At 39.9% G+C, this 22,765-nt stretch overlaps 1 protein-coding gene across 1 annotated transcript in view; it reads left to right on the forward strand.

Annotated features, from left to right (window-relative positions):
* Positions 1-4,945: 4,945 nt before the first annotated feature.
* Positions 4,946-22,765, forward strand: part of znf385d (zinc finger protein 385D) — a 64,978-nt gene continuing 47,158 nt past the window's right edge. Inside the window, exons 1-2 of the mRNA XM_038710629.1 lie at positions 4,946-5,187; positions 13,786-13,928. Coding sequence (XP_038566557.1) covers positions 5,166-5,187; positions 13,786-13,928 — 165 coding nt within the window. The 5' untranslated portion in view covers positions 4,946-5,165. The remainder of the gene's footprint in view (positions 5,188-13,785; positions 13,929-22,765) is intronic.

Genomic DNA, 22,765 nt, shown 5'->3' on the forward strand with positions numbered 1-22,765 from the left:
ACGTTCCTTCTTGGCCACTATGCTCCTCCTATGAACACTGACTGGCTCTGCCATCCCTACACAAAGCAATTTCTGTCCCGGCTGTTCTCATCTGTAACATCACAAAACAAACTACCACATGCCATTAGAGCAGGGGTGCCCCTCTCTAACTTCAAGAAGCTAATGAAAACTCAACTCTACTGAGAACACCTGTTAATATAACATCATTAACCTCTAACCTCTGCACTTCCTGTGCTGTTCTTCTTCTAACTCCTTGCAATTCTCTTGTATTGATTGCACTATTCGTTAACTCTTACTTCTTTCCCTAGGTATTTACCCTATTGATGCTGGGCGTGCTACTGTAATAGCTCTTACTAGTATTTATTGTCACTTTTGGATCTCTTACTGTATTGATGCTTGTTGCATGTTGTTTGTCATATGTAAGTTCCTTTGCATAAAAGTGTCTGCCAAATGAGTAAATGTAAATGCACAATTGCACTGAAACAAAAAATGCAAAGAAGGGATAGAAACAAAAATGCCTGTCCTGTTCTAATCCTTATCTTCGGCCTTTGGTCAGATCATCCATCATCTCTCGCTATGCACCTGGATAGAAACACTTACTGGTTCAGCTACTCCTCCCTGGCCCTCTTCCTTTCCTTGACCCAACTATTCTTCTCCCTTCTTCAGACATTATTCTTTCTTTCTCTCATCCTCTGTGTTGTTCTGTATCCACATTGGATAAACTCAACTCCAAAAAGTCATCTTTTTACTGCATTGTGTATGTAATTGAAAGAACTTCAACACCTGTCTATGTCTCTGGTTGAGATTGAAATTAGCTGTGGTTGCTATTTTACCCAAATTACAATAAATTAGCTATTTCTTAATGTTTCTATGATAAGTTCACTCAGAAATACTTATCAGTTTTTTCACTATAGATTTTGAGCTGCTGTTTTAGCATAGGTAGAGGATTTATACATTATTTAAGGTTTTGAAAAAAATATCTTCATTTCTGACATGGCCCTGCGATGGATTGGCGGCCTGTCCAGGGCGTAACCCGCCTTTCGCCCGATGGCAGCTGCGATTGGCTTAAGCCTCCCGCGACCCTGTACACAGGATAAGCGGTTGACGATGGATGGATGGATGGATGGATGGATGGATTTCTGACATGTTGTGTGCAAGCATTTGTAAATAACACAATAAACATCCATAGTTTTGGTATTTTGTAAGTCTGTACATGAAGAAAAACTTAGCATTTTAGAAATGGGTTAAATTTGTGGAAAGAACATGAATTGTATTAATTGTATGGTATGAACAGGCCAATGTTGGGCTAATTGTGTTTAGAGTTTTGAAAATGTGACTACAGATTGAACAAAAAGATGTTAGTGGTTGTTAAAAACTGTATGGCATTCTGATCGGAATGGGATCGGATAGGCAAGACCACTTATGGAGGTGGTCTGGCTCACATTGTGTTCAAATCTCAGCCAGGCATAAATGTGATCAACAAGTTGAAAGGTCACCTAAGTTTGTCTCTTCCTCTTGGTTGAAGCGAGTCTGGCAAAAGCTACAAGTAATAGCAGTAGCTAGCATGTCATACCAAACAAAAGTGATCTAAAAATTAATGATGTTCTTCTATGACATTGCTTCCCTTGTGTGTGCCATGTTTGCTGCAGCGTTTGCCAGCCTGCCTAAATAATTTGCATACTGAGATCCAATCACAATTGCAGCTGTAAATAGCTGTAAATCTCTGTATGTGTGTACAGGGAGATCCAGTGTTGCGACCATCCCTGATGCCTCACCGCCACCACCAAAAAATAAAAAAAATGTGATAGTAAGAAGGGCTGCTATACAAAAGCCAACACAGTTTGTGTTGACAAAGCAGACAAATGCATTCTTTACAATAACCAGGAGGGAACTGATGACATGCCATGACTTACCCAGCTCTCAGTTTGTGTTATTTAATCATCATTTTGCGATGATGATTACATTTAAGTCACAATATAAATCACAAGATAAATACAAGGCCAAAAAACCCTGGCATGTTGTTTGACAACACTAATTACTGTTAGAGGACATTTTTCATCACCTAAAAGATTCCTCTGTGCTGCTGGCAAGAAACATTAGTAAAGGAGTAAAGGAGTACACAGTAAAGGAGATTTTGCAGGTTCACACGGTGCAGCTCTTTCCCTTCAGCCAAACAAACATGGCAGCTGAAAATGTAGCTGTCAATGTATTTCCTTTCACATTGTGCAACTACAAATCATCACCAATACTGACGATTTTCTTATCAAGTCAAATGTATAATTTTCATATAATTCATATTTTCGTTGCATTGCACAAGATGAGGGGGCATGTGTGAATGAGACTGTGTAATGTGTGTGCTTTGCAGTTGTAATGTTGAAGGGTCTATGTGTGTCTGACTGTTTGTGTTTTTGTAAAAATGGGTGCATAAATGTCTGTGTGTGTGTGTGTGTGTGTGTATGGCTGTGTGACTGATCTTGCGTATTTTCTGTGTTTTTTGGTCTATTTGTGTGTCTTTAAGTGTTTTGAACATCTTTTGGTGTGTGTGTGTGTGTGTGTGTGTGGGGGGGGGGGGGTGCTGTACACATATCTCTTATTGAGCTTGTCTTTGTGTGTGCATCTGTATCTGTGAGTGTGTGTAGTAGTTTTGTGCCTGTAATAGCTTTTCAGAAATCCTGTGTGTGTGTGTGTGTGTGTGAAGGCTACAGATAGTGGGAAGCAGCAGCAGTGTCTCATGGCTGCAGAACCAGAGCAGCAGCAGCAGCCTGATATCAGCTCCTGTTGAGTCTGATTACAACCAGCCAGAGGAAAAAAAACGAATCTTGAAAAGAAAGAGAGAGAGAGTGTGTGTGTGTCTTAGTGAAAGCAAAACAAGACAGAAGGGAGCGAAATGCAACAAAAAGACAGCCTGGGAATGCATGTGTGAGCATTAGAGAGAAAACAAAAGAATGAAACTCGTCAACAAAGGGTGAAAATGATGTGTAAAAGAGGAGGGGGAGAAAGACAAAAAAGACAGAATCAATCAGTGCACTTACATGTACTTAAGTAACTGTGTTAGTGACAGCTTTCTGCAGTAATTTGATTTCTTTAACATGGTGTAAACAAGAAATCTGGTTCTATAATTGGTGTAGGCGATTAGAGAAACATGATTACCCCGCTATACTTCTGAAGGAGAATCGACAGATTTTTCACTGTGACAGCAGAGCACCAATCGTAGATGTAGTGACGCATTCATGTTTCAAAATAATTAAAGTCAAAGTCTACCTAAACCGTAGTAGCTTCCATAAGTATAAATAAGTCGGTTTAACAGACTATTTGTAAAACATGAAATACTGTACGCTCTCTCACTACAGAGCATATCCTCTCACTGCGACATCAGTCCAAATATTCCAACATGCGCAATTCAATCCATTAAACACACCAAAACAACATCTTACATCACCAGCCTCTTAAAATAAATCAGCCATGATTTCACAGGTTGGGTACTTAGGAACAAGTAACAAAAAAAAATAGGTCTCTTCCTATTACATCAATACGAATCATTTTAAATCCAAGATGGGGCAAGAGTTCTTTCTCAGTCTCTAACTGGAGTGCTCGGTGCAGCAAGTGATTAAAACAATTTGGCCTTTGGTGGCAGCACTGAGCGCTCCACTGCTGAGCACCTCTCCAGTTGGTGAGCAAGAAAGAAAATCTGCACCATATTTGATTGAACAAGGTTTGTACTGAAGCTAATTGAAGATAGTTCAGTCTGTTAGAATAAGTTTCTTTACACTAGCTTGAAGTTTTTCTAATAATTCTTTTGCCACATGGGGTCGGCACAACAAGCTGTAAACACAACGCTCACATATTTACACGTGTTTACAAGTGTTAGCACACAACTGCCTTGTGACACATCTACCAGATACAGAACAACATTATCATTCATTTGGAGTCATGTTTCAGGCAAACTGGAAAATATTAAGCCCAATATTCACTCTTGCATTAGCTTAGGTTTGGTCTCCACCAAATCCTGGTGGAAATATCTGACTCTTTAGCTGCTAAATGCTCCACTACTTGCATTAGCTGTTGCTAACCTTGACTGTCGTTTGGTGCTGGGCAGGTAGTGTAGCAAGGTTTCCAGAGTGTTTTTTTTGCTGCGGCTGAAAATGAGGTTGGTGAGAGCAGTGAGTCAATCAGAACAGTGAAGTTGTAAGCCGTAAAAAACCTCTGTGAGATTGTAACTACAATATACTGATTACTGCAGTTTTAAAAGTAAATTACCTACCAATCAGTTCGTATTTTCAACCTTTTTTTTTTTTAAAACACTTGACTTGTCTTGAGTATGATGCATTCTATAATATTCTACTTCCTATGTGTTGCCCAGTTTCAAACAGAACTTCTTCTCGCAGCAACCTGTTTTTTTATGTATGCATGTAAACATGAAAGGGATAAAATTATAAGAGACAGTGTGTAAGAGAAGAAAGGCAGTGAGAGAGGGAAAACAGACTGCACAGATATTTATCGAGGTGGAAACTAAAAGAAACAGAAAGGAAGAGAAAGAACCAGGGGGGAGTGAGGAAACAGTCAGAGTAAAGAAGCAAGAAGAAAAGGATGAAGCTGGAGGTGGAAGCAAGGAAAGGGGAATAAGATCAAATAAAGGAGAGACAGCGGGGGAAAGCAAGGAGTCATAGTGAGAGAGAGAGGCTTGGTTGACACATAAAACAAAGATGAGACACCTAGGAAGACAGAGAGAGAGAGAGAGAGAGAGAGAGAGGCATTTGTGGAGAAGAGGCTGTTGCTGGAAAATGTAGATAGACACCTCGGAGAGAGAAAAGAAAGAAGCGAAGGGATCCAGTGTGTGGAGGGGCCAGAGAGAAGGAGGAGGAGGAGGAAGACAGAGGGGGAGGAGGGAGGGGAAGAGCTAAAGAGGAGGGGAGGGGACGAGACAGGCAAAGGGAGGACCAGTACGAGGAGAGAGAGGGGCAGATACGGAGGTCCACAGACAGCAGCGCGTGCAGAGTGCAGCATGCAGACTGGCCATTGACGCTGCTGTTGGATTGAACACACATGCACAGACGCACACACCCCTGAGGAGTGTATGAGACATGCCCAGGCTGCTGTCCATGGACACACACACACTGGCAGGTCACCAGAAAGGAAATACAGCAGACCCCAGAGCCTGAGGAGCTATGGAGAGCAGCATGTTCTTTGGTGAGTTTGTATTTATTTATGTGTGTTTGTTTAGTGTTTAAATGCATAACCTCATCCCCTTGCATCTGTGCAGATTCCTTCATCAAAGCGTAAATGTGTGTTCTGGATACGATATAGAAGCATGAACAGAAGAAGCGCTGGTTTTCATTAAGGGAAAAGAGCTTGAAGTTACACACCTAGAAGACCTGTTCTATGTTTTTTATATGTGTGTGTGTGTGCGTGTGTGCATGTTCACTGAATGTGCTTTATCACAGTCAAATGCAGAGTATAAGTGCACACTCCCCCTCTACTAAATGTAAATGTCTTCCAGCCTGCCTGTTACTTGTTCTGGAAACTAAAAAAGATGGATAGGAGAGCTGGTTGCTTTTAACATCAGAAAATAAAAAAAGCAAAAGTTGCACACTGAGGGATCCTAAAAATGTTGATGAACCTGCTCACCAGGTAACCCCCTTCCTCACGCTCATCCTCTGGTTTATTGGACTAAATCCCAGCTGTTGAGGCTGCTAAGAATCCAAGCTTTGGGATTTCACTGTGGTTATTTGATCAGTGACTGACCATAGGAATCCAAATAAGATCGGAGTTGCCAGCCTCGAGAGCCACTTGGTATTCCGTATAGGATATTTAGAGAAATTTAGAGAAAGGCCCCCTCCATTAGTTTTTATGGAAGAGACTGGAGGAGGCTTAGGAAGACTTAATGCGCGAGTGGCTTCTCGTCAAGTGCTCTTCTCACGGCTGGCTTACAGTCACATAGGAGGAATAATTACACAGGGATCCGGAGTTCTGAGGGGGTGATTTGTTAAATGAAAGTCTCTTTTTTTTATCCCTGGGATTAAAGCGATCTGAAGTTACAGACCGTGGCTTGTCAGAGCGAGAAGGATTTTTTCTTGTAATGCCATACACAGAGGAGGGGAGGGGGGTTGGAGTGCTGGGAGCTTATAGATGAATAAGCTGTCAGGTGCAGAGACACTTTCGGCTCTCTGAGATCTACTGCCGATGTTGGTCAGGTGTGCAACTTCTGCAAAGCAAAGAGAAAATAAAGGTGATGCATGTCTGATTGGATGGATGGGTTTGGGATTTGGCCCCGTTTAACCCAAAATCTAGAGGAATGAAAGTGGAGAAGCTTGCTGGGCCTGAGACAAAGAACAGTTCAGACAGGTTTCTCTGGTTGATGATGCATGTTTTGTCCGCGTTTTTATCACACAAAGTACTATGAACCATCTTATCTCCACCACCCAAAAAATAAAAAAACAAGGAGTAAAGGTCACTGTTTGTGTATAAGATGTGGATCGTTTTAACATTTATGAATGCAATCCTGAGTGCATAACAGCACTGCACATAGAAAATAGATGGTATCTCTTAAAAGATTAATAGCACTGTTCACCAGCTCTGCAATGCTGCTATTAAACTGGAACATGTTTTCTGTTCAAATGATTAATATCAGGTGACTTATCATAAGAACAGCCCGTGAGACTCTTGACCTCTTCCCAACAAGACACTGAAAAGGAAAAAAAACCCAAACACATCAAAAGCTGTCAACGTACATCAAAACCAGGCAGTAACATAACTGTAACCCAGCAGGCTACTAGGTCTTGAGTGTGTGCTGCAGTCATACAAGCTGTAATTAGTGATGTTGAGTCGAAAGGGCCGGAGGAAATCTATCTGTGTCTGGCTTTGTGGTCGGCGTTAAGCAGTACGTAGGCCTAAACGTCTCTTTGGTTAACCTCAGATTACAGAGCACATGGGAAGTGATTGTTGGATCGGATTCAGAGACAGCTGTGTTTATTAGTGAGCTACACTCATGACAGCAGCAAGAGCTACAGTATGCTAGTCTGAAGGGGGTCGAGGCAGCGTCTGTTACGTAGCTGGGAGCCAAATGCATGCTGTATGCCACACGCTGGTGAGATTTATGATATTTCATAGGAATACAGAGCATATCCTGTAAAGGTTAATTGGAAAATCAGTGAAAGTGTAGCTTTCAAAAAAAAAAGAAGAAGAATGAAATGAAAAAACACCCTTTGTAGTCACTTTGTTCAGTTTAATAGGGGTGAAATTATTTTATCTTCCTCGCTTGAAGAGAAGTACTGATCTCAGAGCATGTTAAGGGTCACAGAATACAATCAGCAAACTCCATGAAAACACAAAGGTGTTAATCACATCTGGAACATCATCAGCATGCGAATGACTTTGAGTAGAAATCAGATTTATCTAATAATTGGATTTATGTTTGCTGAGAGAAAAGCAAGCGTGTGCAAGGGCGACCTTTTTATTTCGAGGCTCTCTGGCTGCGTGGACTCTCAGCTTCTCTGGACAGATCTTATCGGAGGAACAGCGACGTTCAGGACACTTAGGAGGCGGGAGGTGGAGGAGAGCGGCACAAGATGATTAATTATTAATGCCAGTCGGCGTCCTCCAGACATCATTTTTACTTTCTCCCTCTCTCGACATTCTGCTGCAGGAGTAAAAACCCAGTGCCCAGATAAGTGAATCTTACAGGAAGGGCAATGCAGAGGACAGTCGGAGTCTGAAGCATGCCATGATATGGTAGCCATACACATCTTTTCCAATGAGATGCTCTTAATGTCTCGTACTCTAGGCTATGTGCTGCATCATTAAACACAGCCTCAAAGAGAATGGATAAACAAAGGCCAGTGGGTAAAAAACTTTAATCAATTCTGATCTGTTTCAAATATTTCCAGAAGTCAGATCTCATCTCAGTTCTACATCATTACATTTCTGGGCAAAGCAGGCACAATACAGCATCTCCAAAAGCCCCAGGTTCAAGTGTGTCAACTGGTTTGTGGTAATTTGACTAATTAAAATTATGTTTAAGAATATGCACCCCTAAAGCATATTAACATCTGACAAAATAAGGTCTTCAAAGCTGTATTAATTAGTTTTGTTTGGTCACTTGGATGAAGAACTCTGAAAGAAAATGCAAATCACATACTTTTAATTAACAGATTTTGAACTTATATAATTTAAACATTGAAATTATGTTGGAATATAAAGATATGGCTAGTAGGCTTGGGCGGTATTTATTTTCTTACCTTCCTGACTGACCGTATTTGTAGAGGTAAAGGTGAGCAGGAGATGTACAGTGAAGGTTATAGTTTGTCAGCGAGAAAGGCTGCGGCTATGTGTGTTTGTCTGTGTGTGTGTGTGTGTGTGTGTTGATTACTAGCTACTGGAAAAGTGAAAGGGGTTACCGCGTTGAAGGTGATGCCAGCGTCTCTACTGTGTGAACATCTAGTTTGAAGACTTTAATTATTTCAGTGATGTGCTTACGTTCAATATTTTAAAATGTATTCATTTCCTATTCCAGAATAGGAAAATGCTGTAAATAGGTACTAAGCAGCTGATTTTTTTTCTGTGGCCCACTTGCAGGTAAATCAGGCCATGATCACTTCCCATTTTATGATTTATGTTTTATTTGAATATTTGGTGTTAGTTGGTTTTAGGTTTGTGGTTTGAGAGCTGCAGACAGAAGGTAGCCACTCTTGGCAGCTTTCTGTGTGTTCTAAAATACAAATATGTGGATATATTTTACATAAATAAACATTTTATAACCTTAGACTCTAAATTTCACATTTAACCATCACTTATTTGCTCTCAGTGGCTGGATGAGATGCTCATAATCAGTAGTATAGATGGAGCAGACATATAACAGGGCTTTTCATCTAACTCAATAAATGAATAAGACCAGGCTTAAGACTAAACTCGAACTTCTGTTTATGTTTTATGCTGCCTAACTCCCAGGCTGCTCAAGTTTTTTAATGACCTCACCTGTTGACCTTTCAGCGTGGAGTGACTCTCCTAAGCTACTCTAGATGCAAAGTAGATGACCATGTCAGAGACTCAGCCCATGGGCCCTGCACTTTGCCCTTGGAGTCACAATTCAAGAGCTGTCGACAGAACTCTAATATTAAGATTTTTTAGCCAAACTCAAGTCTAATATTGACACTTCTAACAAAGCGATAATCACAGATGATACCATCTGTGCTTATCTGCTGGAGCCTGCTATAACAGGCCTTTTCTGTCTTAGTGCTGGAGTATCTTGAAGTCAGTGTGGTGCTCAAACGTCCGGGTTAAAGTTAAGTTTAGCACTCACAGGCTCATTTTCCCGCTCTGCCTTATATCTTGCACTTTTGCTGGTGGCGACACATGATCAGGACTCAGATCAGGCCATCAGAGAGTTGAAACTGCAGGCTGGAATGTGCTTTTTGCGTTTAGGCATGTGTGCTGGATTGCGATTGTTTCACAGTAGGATACAAAAGAAAATAATCTGCCTTACAATCTGTCCTATTATCACTCTAACTGTTTGAGGTTAAGGAAGGTATGTGAGGTTAGAAGAGGTTAAATCCGCAGCTTCCCCCAGGGTCATGCGGTCTGGGGTCCTTTGTGCTTTGGGGGGTCGCAGGGTGCCCTGGCTACTAGGGGGTCTCTGGGACGCTGCGCGGTTTGATCCGGTTGCGGTTTGGAGAGCTGCGGTGGGAGTGTAGGGCAATTGTCGATGCATCTTGATGCATTGTGGGGGTTTTTTCCCTTCCCTGTGCAGGGTCTCTGGATGGCTGCTGGCTCGTTTAGTTTGTGCATTGGAGTCCAGGGGAGGCATTTCCTCGTTGGCTTGGAGGGACCAGTTTGCGTCCCTGGTTTGCTTCGTTGGCCTCGGCTCCGTGCTTCCCCATTTCTCTGTCGGCCAGTTGTTGGACCCCTCTGGACACTGAAGTATAAAGTTAGTTTTCGGGATGTGCAGTGTGGGTGCGGGGCAGGGCTGTGCTCCAGTTTATTCTGGGCTTGTGCCTGGAGTTCTCGGCCCTTGACGGGTGGGTGGGTTGTTGGTGGCATGCAGCTGAGCTAGTTGATTTTTTCCTTCGTTGCTGGTTTGGCTGGTGTTGCACGGCGGCCTGGGGGCGTGCTGTGCACGGGGGCTTAGTTTTTCCGGCGGTTGGGGGGACGGCGGATTTTTATTGGCAGGGGCACGGTGACCTGCGCGGCGCGTTTGCTGCCAGGGTTGGGACTTTCTGCTGGTGTGGGATTTACGGGATGGCTGCCGGGCATTGGGTGTCGCCATTAGGCTCGTCACTTGTGCATTGATGTTGATGATTGCGTGGCATTTGGGCGTTTTGGTTGTTCGCTGTGCGGCGGTGGGGGAGAGCACACTGGTCTATGTTGTGTGCACGCCGCGGTCGGTCCGGGCGCTGCTCTTCCGCGAGTTACGCCTCTTGCGTTCCGTCAGCATTGTGTTATCAATTGGCATTTGGATGGTCATTTTTATTTTTTATTTTTTTGGGGGGGCGTCTGTTGTTTGGGTCGGGGTCTTCCACGTTTGCATCGCGGTGCATCTGGGAGTCCTATTTTTTATTTGTTTATTTTTTCTTTCTCCCACCCCTATTGGCTACTGGGGTTCTTGCCTTCCCGTTGCTGGGGTCAGTGTGGCACAGTCGTGGCGCCCCACTCTCACTAACAGCTACATTCTTTAACAGGCTTATGCGCACACACGTACACACACACATACAGACACATTCACCCACACGCACACAGACAGGTTAAATCCAGTAGACACTGTCCAGTGAGGACAAGAAAGGTATTACCTAAAACACTACTTAAGCACAATTTTGTGGCACTTTATTTAAATTTTATTCCACTTTTCTATACAACTATAGCATAAATATATATATTACTCGACTATACTTATTTGACAGCTAGTTATTAGCTCCATTACAAATCTGGATTTGAATCTAAGAAAAATTTAATCTATCATTGTGTGATAGACAATACGTTTTTTAAAAATTTAATTTAATTAACCGTTAAAGTGTACGTTTTTCAGAAAGCTATGACACTTACCTATGTCTCATAGGCAAGCACCAGCATTGACTGCAACACGCTGACTGATTGACACACATACAGACCAATCAGTGTTGAATTGCATTGTTTGTGTTTTTATGTTGGTTTAGGTAATAACATGATAAACGTCTATGTAAGCGCAGAAAACAAGTGTTTATTATAATTATTATTTTAATTGTGATGAAAACCGAGACAGTTTGGTTGTAACTGGGAGGTTTTAGTGTTTTGCAGATATTTGTCGGGCCTCGGGATGTCTGATAACCATATATGTATTTTACAATTTTTCACAGTTTAGTAAATGGAGTGTTAAATTGTTGTATTGCTATTTTTACTTATGTAAAGAATCTGAATACTTGAACGTGTGACTCAATAGAAAAACTTAAAAAACTTTTGTTTAAGTGACCAAGAAAAATTGATTTCTTGGTCAGCGGTGGAACTAATCACCTCTGTGTGATGTTACAAAAAAGTTACAGACTTGGTGACATGTCAGATTTCAACTCCTACTCAACAAACCAAACATGGCCCTATCAAACAATTCACATTTACAGTTTGTCACTCTTCATCCCGCTGCAGACTAATCGCACACATCATCTGTAATGCGTTTAAAAGGGCTTTTTTGATTGTGCACGTAAGAGCTGTGAATAGTGGATTTGACTGGGCGCAAGGAGATGCCGGCCTGAGGGCTGACGTCAGGCCGGCATGTCGATATATGGCACGGTTGGATGATCCCTACAGAAGGACATGCTTTGCTAAAGTTGGGACTAGGACGTGCCTCCACATGAGAGACTGCATGTGTTCTTTTTCCAACAGATGGCATGCGCTCCGGCGACTGGAGGGAGAAGACAGAAGACAGAGTGAGAGAAGGGGGAACAGTCTGTGGTTTTCCCCTCTTCTCTTCTCTTCTCTTCTCGTCTTTATGACTTTTGCTTTTTATTTACCCCTTACCACTGCCTGGGGACCGAAACGTGGCAAACCTTGTTTTTATTTGTCTCTAGACGGTGGTTTGATACTGTATCTGCCAGCACTTTAGAGCCATGCTGGCCCAGAGTTCCACTGTTGTTAAATGTGCAGCGATAAAAAAAAACAAAAAAAATTCTTCCCTCTGGTTCTCATTACAGCTTTGCGAAATGGCTTCTTTAATTCCTAATGTTTTGGAAGGCTGTGATGGTCTTCTCTTCTTTTTTCTTACGTTTTTTTTTTTTTATCCCGCCATGTTGAGCTGTGCTGTTTCCAATTGGTGGTTTATAAAGCGCTCTGCTGGCGTGGCACACTCACATGTCAATAAAAGTGAAGTATTTACTTTTGTTTTTCCTAGAGATGTGTGGGCCAGGCCCTCCTGCCATTGAATCATCTCATAAGACACAATGGACCCGCTGCAGTCATTCCAAATCCACTATTTGTGAGGACAATTCAGAATCAGAACATCTGTTTCAGAGAGATAAACATCATTACACCATCACATACTGGTCATCTGCACGTATAACTTGTTCTCACTACATAATTTGGGTCTTGATTGTGAGTTGCGGAATTCAGAGAATTTACAAGCCTGCAGCCAGTTTATCACAGACATGTTCTTTGAGCCAGTTTACAGTAATGGAGACCATTCTCTTAACAATGGCAGTGGTTAAGGTGTTGAAATACTTAAGTAGTAATGAAGTACAAGTAGCAACCTCAGAATGCAAAAATACTCAATACAAGCAGACGTCCTGCAGTCAAAATGTTTTACTATATGTTTAAGTATATACAGTAACTAAACATGCATTAGTGTTTACCTATGTATCAACAATGGATCCTTATAAAATGTCTTAACATACCTTGGACATGTTACAGTGGTGATGAAAATCCCCAAATTGAAGATATGAAATGAAATTTGATGAAAGTGTAATGAAACATTTTTCCAATGAAAGGTGTGAGATTCAGGGGTTTTTTTGTGTTTTTTTTGTGTGTGTGTGTTTTTTTTTTCAAGTCAAGGTCCACTTATTTGCTGCTGTTTGAGCCTAAAACCACATCAAACAGCCTTCATCAACTGAGATGGTGTGATATGTAAGTGGGCCTTGACTTCTTATTGCATTACAAACAATGGAAATTCAGTGTGAAATCATGGAAATTAAGTCATATTTTTTTTAAAATTATTATTATTTATTTGAGCCCCGCTACCCTGTACGCAGGATAAGCGGTTGACGATGGATGGATGGATTTATTTGAGCATGGAAGATCATTCTTGACCTCAGTGGATCAGTATGTGTGACAAACTGACCTCAACTCAAGGTCCACTAACCAGTTATTTTGGCTCTTTCAACCAGCTCCTTGCAGATTTGTAGCTTTTGAAAGCTTAGGAAAACAGCTCGTATACTTAAGTTGACCATAAGTTGAGATTATTACAAACATTATACACTGGGTGTGAAAAGAGGATGAGACTTTGTAAATATATAATAAAAGCCTTTTTTTACTTTGAAATGATGTTGGTGATTTGGGGGCTTTCAATGCTCTGACATTCTACAAAATTAGTAAAGTTGTTTTTTACTCCTGGCATTAATTTAAAACACTAGGACTAAGGTAAGAGATATCAGTTTTGGCGGCCTTGGTGGTGCTAGTAAATTAGATGACTAACACAGATAAGATGTTACACAGTGCAAAGAGACTCTGAAGGTTCAGTTGGATGTAAGCCACAGTAAAGTGAAATATTTTGGCTCAGGCTTCTGTCTCTGTTGCTGTCTACATTTCAACATGCTGCCTTTGCTCTCCCACCCATAGGTAACACATGTCAAAATGGCCTCATGCCTGCCCTGGTGCGTCCCACCCTGCCTACTGTACAGACCTCATTGGGCATGAAGCAGTTTCTCCCGTTTCCATTGGATACAGCCTCAGCGATCCGCCTCTTCCCAGGATTAAACACGGTGAGTCTCTTGTGTGTCATGTGATCTGATCACAGGCTTTCACTATGGTCATTCTGAGGAATATCAGTGTTTTGAAATATTTGGGGACATCATTATTTAAAGCTGTTGTCACTGAGTTAGAACAACATACAATAAGCAGCTTTTAGCGGTGAGGCAGCGAGGTCCGATTTTTCTCAAACTCATTTGGTCAAGTTCATGCATCACGTCATTTTTTTATAATGCTCTTTCATAGATACCCATGAATGATACAGTTATGAGCTTAAGGCAAGACTTCAAACATGGAATAAGTAAAATGATGTTGACAGTTAAGAGCACATCTTTATGTGGGAGAAATGTATGTTTTGTTGTGCAAACATTGACTATTTCGGTGTATTTACAGTATATTGTTGAAACCATTACCATGTAATTTCTCATTTAGTAATGTAAAAATGCAAATTAAAACTTTAAAACTTAAAAAGAAATTATTTTATAGTGCACTTACTCTCCAGATAATATTGTACTCTATATTGGTGAAGTAATGACAGCTATGTCTTTAGGCTCTGACACCAAAATTCCTATTCTTATTTTCTTTGAGGAATTTGGCTGCTGAGTAAAACTCATCTCCTTGTTAACAACTTCATCTGTTTTCATTTTTAACTCAAACACAGAAATATAAATTTTCATAGAAAGTGTTTAAAACCGTTGGCATCCGAGCTGTCTCATTCTAGTAGATAACAGCTCTGTCCAAAACATGAAAAACATTTATTTTAAATTCACGGTGCTTTGACTGTCTCTTTGAAAACCTACAATTCTTGTCAGCTGGGACTGGCTTCAGCCCCCCTCGACCCCGTATGCAGGATAAGCAGTTGATGGATGGATGAATTATAGTTGATGGAGAGGATTATGAAAATTGGGACTAATTATTGGTAAAATAGAGATTTGTTACACTTGAATTAACTAATTGCAATTAAAAGCTAGTGTAACCTAAATATTCAGTATGCAGCAGGTCAGCCGAACATGCACAAATGTGAAGAATACAGTTTCTAAAATTAAGATTTACTTGGGTTGAAGTTAGCTTTTCTTTCACTGACATTCTTATCTTCTTTTTGTACCAAAGTCATAAGGAAATTACAGACTCATAAAATAAAGTGTTAAGAAGAGTTTTTACATTGAATGATCCCCAGCTGTGCACTACTTCTTCATCTTTTCTGATGCCTCTCGTAGCCTTTCAGCATTGCTGTTGTTGGTCAGTGACGGAAATGGAAAACAACTCTCCAAAATTAACCCAGTATCAGCGGAAGCTAATTTGAAACAAATGCTGCTAATGTGTAATAATAAATGGTTTATTACTTACACCCCAAAAAATACATCTTACTTAATAAGTAGGGTTGGTGTTGATCAATTATTAAAAAGAATCAAGACAACCCATACAACGTTTTGTTTTGAGTTTTGATACTAGCACCAATTGGAACGATACAAAAAAGCCCTCCAGGTTGCTGATTTTGACCCCCTACCATTCTATGCTGTTATTCATTTTGGCATGTTTTTATACATTATGATATAATACGTATACTATTTATCTATTCTTATCTTGATGTGAAAAGGGTTCCATCGCACAGAGCTCTTTTTTCAAAGGGGTGTTGCATTTCAGAGACAAACTCTTTAATTGACCATTTGTCCAGTATCGATAACAGCTTTCTGAAATGCAAAGGTAGCATGTGGATTTGCGATCGGTGAGCCGCTACATTTTAAAAGTACCACTCACTGATGTGCACTTACGGAACCAGGACTCGTATGTACACTCATATGGATCTATTGATTTTCTTTTTGAAAGTAGAAAGTAATTATGGAGAAATATGTGGCCACGCATGGCTCGAATAAGCGAGCTCATCAAAAAAAAAAATGATGACTCCTGGAAAAAAGACAATCCCTGATAGATAAAAGCTTGAAAGTTCTTTTTTTCAGTGTCTTCATTTGAATTACAGGGATAGCTCAATTTAAAATCTGCTGGAACGAGAAGTTGAAATATGGAGCACAGCTGGATAAAAGAGAGAAAAAACACGCACATGAAGGGGGAAAAAAGTGGAGACATCATGGAGAAAAGCCCAGATGACCTATGGGACGACAGATTAAAGAGAGTTTCATGAGAAAGTTCAGGAATACTGCGTCCCTTTTCTCACTACGTCTAATCTGTATTTAACAGACTTGTCTGCAGATAATGAGTAATACACTGGGAAGACTCCAAGTGGTGGAAAGCTGATACTAGATTATCACAAAGTAATCACCTCTCACTCTCTGTCGCACAGACACGCAAACACACACTGCTCTTTCAACCCTTTGATTTTCTCTCTCAGCCTCTTTCTTTTACTTTCTCTTTGTCTCTTATTCTCTCAAACTTTCATAATCACCGGCACAATGTGGTGCAGTTGTAAAAGCAGGAGTTGATATCTGAAGCCTTGTAAAGGAGTTCATACACAAGTTACTGTTCTACATTCTGCTGTGCTGCCTACACAAGCCCCTTTTCAGCACTTTCAACACAAGTGTAAGTTTGGTTTCAAGGGTGCAACAAAGGAGCCTGTTCGCCAGCTTGTAGGTCTGATCGGGTTTCTTTATGTGTCACACAGCCGGTTGCTTGCTTGGTGGAAAAAAGATGTTTTGCAAATCAAATAAACAGTGCTGGAAGAACTGAAATGTCACGGAGGAAATGTCCTGGATTAAAATTGTTACTTGGCTAAAAGTAAATAAAAACTAGCAGTAAATTGTGCTTAAATAATAGAAGTAAAAGTTATTTCTGTGAAGAAAGTGCAATTTATTTTTGCTTTTTGCTGAAGAAGAAAAAGATATTAGGTTAGGTTAGGTTCTTGCTTGGCCCATGCTACACCCTTTCACCAAGTTTCATAGAAATCAGGCCATTCGTTTTTCCGTAATCCTGCTGACAAACAAACAAACTGCACTGAAAAAATAACCTCCTTGGAAACAAGGACAGAGATAAAAAAAAATAAATAAGAGAAGAAGGTGATAAGGATATATTTAAAGACAGGTTGAAGAAAGTAGAAAAGGAAAGTAAGGAGGGAGGCAAAGAAATAAAAAAATGTAAAAAATTCAATATATTTATAGGTTTATCTCACATCAAATGTAAAACTTGGAGTCAAAAAGACAACACCTTCCTCTGAAATGCAGCAGAGCAAATGCTCAAATATGTTAAGTACGTAAATAACTTTGTTAACTTTAAATAAAAAGTTACCTTCCACCTTCACATATGGTTAACATGATGTGGCTCCAGCCAAGCAGTTTATTAGATGCAGATCTCTGATGATAATTGTGCACAAAGACCAAACAGCTGTTCGATTTGAGTGCAGTGGATTTTATGATTTACAGATCAAGCTCAAGCTAGTTTCCATCTGTACACCCACTGAACGCACTCACGTTATATCTGCTGAGATGAGGTCAGATTTTGCTTATGTGCCTTCAGGGCTCAATAAATATTTACACTCCCTTATTCAAAAAAATACCAAATGATCCTATAGATGATGAAGATGACACTTCTTCCTGTAGCACACTGCAGCATTAGGAACACGTTTCATCCTTGGAACAGTCACATTATTGGAAGAATTTTTCATACTGGTGCAAAAGAAAAGAGAAAGTTGTGAATGCGTGTACGTGTCAATACCGGCATGAAATTGGAGTAATACCAAAGTCTGTTGTTGAGCCTTTGTGCGGTCTTGTTCTGGGCTGAGTGACTGACACAATCAGGAAGTCCTTAGCCGGAGGGAAAGAAAAGATTTTTGTTATCCAACTGCATTTTCAATTTCTCTGTCTCTTTTTTTTTACTCTGGTGGGATCCTTAATAAAAGGAACTGTAACAGAAAAATGTGGCCTTAAGACATAAACAAAAACTTCATTCATGTAACTACTTGTGCTCAGAGACATGGAGTAAAACGGTAGTTTAGGAGGCTCCAGTTTGAAAGGAGCTTTCAGACAAACAAGGTGATGTCAGAGCAGAAGAAGATTAGGAACATGGTGTCTTGTAGTGGTCATGTTTTTATTACCAGGTGTTGAGCAGTTGATGAGCTACTTTATCTATCTATCTATCTATCTATCTATCTATCTATCTATCTATCTATCTATCTATCTATCTATCTATCTATCTATCTATCTATCTATCTATCTATCTATCTATCTATCTATCTATCTATCTATCTATCTATCTACTAGCTACTTACATTAGATGAAGGGTTGGGTAATACAATATACTTAATATCTGTGGCTGCATTTCTGTAGAAGTTACACATCAATAAACAGGACTACTCTCTAGTGATATTGGATTTACAGGATTTTTGCATACATATGATGAAGAATCGTGATTTTTCTTTCTTCTGTATTTCCGTAATTCATTGGATTAGCCAGAAGCTACAGAGCTTGATAGTTGCCATGGAGAAAAAAAACAACAAATTTGTGCTCACAAATGACTGATTGTGTCCTTGAATTATTAAGTTGTGTGCAAAAATCAATAATTTACGTGTAGAAATTAAATAATATTGTTTATGACATGTCAAAGATGAAACAATGTGTTTACATTAGACAATTTTCAATTTATTGTACCGCATTAATACATTTATTTTACTTTACACCAAATGTATTTTATTTGTAATGACTAATTCTTTCCCCCTCCTATGCCCTTCAGGCTAGGCAACAATATATTGATGTTACACATATATATATCTCAAAATTAAAATTCCTTTATGGAGAATTGAATCTATATCTGTATTTCCAAACTTGTTAGACCCATCAGATTCAGGGGCTTGTTCCATGAAAAGGAGCTTTTTTCCTATAAGCAGCATCTCGGTTTGTCCTGTAGATGCATTTATCAGTGACACATCTAGATGAAATTAAGGAAAACTTTTCTGTTGCAATCAGAGTTTTTGGCTTTGTCCAACAAAACATTCCTCATCATCACGGAAAAGATTTGGCATTTAGTTTGTTTCACTCCAGTGCTAGAATTTGGGATCTGGATTGAGAGCAAAAATGAAGGTGTCACGTTTCATGGCGTCTTCTTTTTGCTGTTGGATGAAAGAATTTAAGAATTTTCTCAACCATTAAAGGAATTCAACTTACTGAACCTAAACACACTGTATAGTGACTGTATGTGTTCCTGTTGAGCTGTTACAAAAACTGTAGACACTTGGGTGAGTTAAGGATGACACAGCAAAGAGGCCACTTCACAGTAATAGAAACAGAAAGTGAGCTTTGGAGAACTTTTTGGATTGCTCTGCAACTTTCAATTGATTCAATTGTGGAGGAGTTATTGAAATTGCCACCTTGAAAGAAATGGAGCAAACCAGAGCAGAAAAGGGGGGAAAGGGAGGCACAACCCAACAGGAACGAGTGAGTTTTGGAGTGTAATGAGAGAGAAAACTGAAAGGAGGGGAAAGTAGTTTTCAGTTTAACAGAGTGGGGGGCCTTGTGGAGGAGGAGTTGTGCGTGTGTGTGTGTGTGTTTGGGTTGTCTTTCTTTGGCCCTGAAAATAAGATCTATCTTGCCCGGAGCCTACATTTGTCTTGGAGAAACAATACAAACTCCATTTCCCCCTGCAGAGTAATCAGGAATGTGATTTATCGATTCTGTGCGCAGATCTGTACGCTGCGAAATTGCTTTGTAGCCCTGAAGCAGCGGCAGTGACACACAAGCCTCAGTTTGCACTCATGACAGCATCACAGTCCATTTCAATGTGTACACGCCCTCGCTAAGTCAATGTTAGCATCAAGGTCTGTAATGGAAATGTGCTCTTTGACAGCACATTACACAGTGAAGTCGGAGGAGTTCTTTTGTGCTTTCAAGTTCTGGAAGTAAAAATCTAATTCCTTTCTTGTTTAGGCAAAGTTTGGTGATGGACAGTTGGAACACATCCAAGCTAGCCTGACCTCTGAATCACTGAATTGCATCCATACGATTTGTTTCTGATTCGTGTGGTGTTCCTCTGGTTGGAGAAACAGTCGAGTATTGTAGGCGAGATTATACCGTCCTGTTGCGTTATGGGTCAAAGATGGCAGGCTGTTTAACAGTATGAAACAAAACCTAAATGAAAAATTATTCAGCATGAAATTTTCCTGAACTGAAAAAAGTGAATAATTCCCTTTTTTCTAATTTATAATAAAGCTGTAAACCATCAGAGTACAAAGACAATGACTTTTTTGACCCAAACTCTTTTTTGGAGATGAATTTAAGTGTAAACCTAATGATTTATAGCAATTATAAAACATTGTTCAGAAGGAACAAAGACACACACTTTGTGCATGTCTAACATTAACTATACTACCATGTTGTACTGATGTAGTGTTGAATTCACTAAAGCTCTGATTTGCGCCTGTGACCAGTTTCCTCTCCATCACAATGGAAGCTGAGGCTCATTGGTATTGTAGTATTTAGAAATAGCAAAATACCAAAGTGACATTAAAAAAAAACTATTTGGCATAAATTTAAGTTGCACCAATCAATATGTTTATAATACAGTTTTTCTCAGTCCCTTTCAACCGTCATATCATCTATGTGCACATCATGAAAGCAATTCCTCATTCTTTTGAACAAATTGTAAACGCTTTTGGCACATTCATGCAAATGATTATGTGCAACTGTCTGCTACTTCCTACATTATCATTTGCTCATGTCATGTTGATCCCAATGTATTACACCGGTTTCTATGATGAAAAGTCTTACTCCCAAAACATAAAGGCATTAGTTCATTACATAAGTCATTACATGCAAAATGGTTGAACACGTTGTCATGATCTGTCAGCCATATTTTCTATACATCTCTATTGGACTTTTTTTTTGTAAATGTGTCCTGAATTGATGAAGATATCCATTGTGATCTGTGACCCAACAGACAGGAACATAAGCAGTGTTTTTTCTTATTTTGTAATTTTTCCTGTTGTGAAAAGCAGTGCTGTAAAACAGTCTTGTCTTTTTTTTTTCTGCATCGAAATGACATGCTCTGTCAACAAATTACCTTCCAAGCATAACTGTGAAACCTGTCCTCTCTTGCAATGTATAACTGCAGATGGTGAAACTGATATATTGCATACAGGACAAGTACAGCCTTGTGCATTTTCAATCAATGTCATCAAAACCTTAGCCATAGTTTACATCAGAAAATATACTTACGGAGTACACTGTTATATTGACAACGTAGCTAAACATTTTGACTATCTTGTTTGTAAACCATGACACAAAGACTTGTCATTCTGATGGCACGCCATGTTCACTGCCATAAATATCTACTTTTGAGAAACAAGGATTTTGAGCAAGTGATTTTTGCTTTTGCAGGTAATCCACTGTGTGGTGCTGTTTGTGTTTCGGGAAATTCACTTAACTGTTTTTCAGATGTTAAGGATGATGAGATGAGAAAAACCGTGACAGTGGATAGACTTACTGTGTGTAATGTGAAAGTTGTTGCTTGTAGTGATGAACCCACAGAGAATTATCACTCAACTCTGCCGCTCCTCTCAGCATTTAAGCATCTTTCAGCTCATTGTAAATGGTTTTGTAGCCAGTTTTGGTTCTTTGTCCCTGTTCTCATCCAGTAGCGGCATGCAGCTATTTTCAAAGACAAAATGAACTCCAAATGAAAGCAAATGTTGCTTTGTGTCTGCTGGATGTGTAAATAGGCTGTTTACTAATAAATTAACAATAACTTTATAAGGTGTTAACATGTCAGTGTTGTGTTTATAGCTTGTCACGTTGTTCCCAAGTGACCAAACAATCTGTTAATTCTGCTTTAAGATTGAATTAATTTTAAACTAGTGGCAAAAACATAATTTTACAGACATTGCCATGTCTCTTGCTGTAAAGTTACACAGTTGTGACAATTAGGTATGATTTAATCTAATCCAATCTAAACATACGTATTACAATATTTTGGAAACTGCCATTCTATTGAAATAAATAAAACTAAATAAAACTTCAAAAAGGGATTTACGTTTGTTTTGTTTTTTACTGTTGACTTTCAAATGACAAATGATTGCTCAAAGCGTTCTCTGTATGATGATATAATGAAAAGAACAAAGGGTGAGTCATGGCTGTTGTGCAGACTCTCATTTGATTTACACATGTCTCATAAACATCTAATGGACTCTATAAATTGTATTCCTGGGGGAAGCATGCAAGCCCACAAAATGGCAGGGAGTGATCAAAGCTAGAGAGCGAGCTGGACCACCACGGTGCCAGCCGTCTTCCTTCCAGCGAGTCACACCTGCTGAAGTGGAGTGTAGCGCATATCTGTCTAATGTGCTGCGCAGCGGCCCTTATCATTTAGCTCGTGCTCTGGGGCTTTTTAACCCCCTGAACTGAGTGGAAGCTTTATGTTGGCAGAGCTCGTCTTGATGTGTTCTCCCACGATAATATTTCACTCTCTCTGGGTAGCTGCCAGCTCGCCGCTTTCTCTCTGGTGGAATGCAGAGATAATAGTGGGGAGCTCAAGATGATTTTTATGGAGGTGCTTAGTGCCAGCTTCCCTCATGCTGTTGTCCAGTGTCTTATCCTTGTCTGAGTAACCTGCTTGTACTGTACAAAGTCAGAATAACAACTCTCAAAGCTCCTTTTGGGTGTTTAAATTCTGCAAAATGTCAACCACAGTGTGATAATTGATGAACACAGGGGTCTGAATCGAAGTAAAGTGATTTATATTTGTTTCCTTCCTGTGCTTCAGTGCATAGTCTTTGCCATCAGAGGCTTGGGTGTAGGAGAGAAATGGAAGACAGAAGCAATCTGTTTTTGCTTATTTGATGACGTTGCCATGTGCTTAGTGTTCTTCGAGGCGATAGCAAAAATATGTCAGCTTTAACTGCCCATCTGGTCATCTC

Source organism: Micropterus salmoides, unplaced genomic scaffold (genome assembly GCF_014851395.1).
Source record: "Micropterus salmoides isolate LMB-PRFRI ecotype aquatic unplaced genomic scaffold, ASM1485139v1 Ms_hic_scaffold_11, whole genome shotgun sequence".
In the NCBI taxonomy this organism is placed as follows: Eukaryota; Metazoa; Chordata; class Actinopteri; order Centrarchiformes; family Centrarchidae; genus Micropterus; species Micropterus salmoides.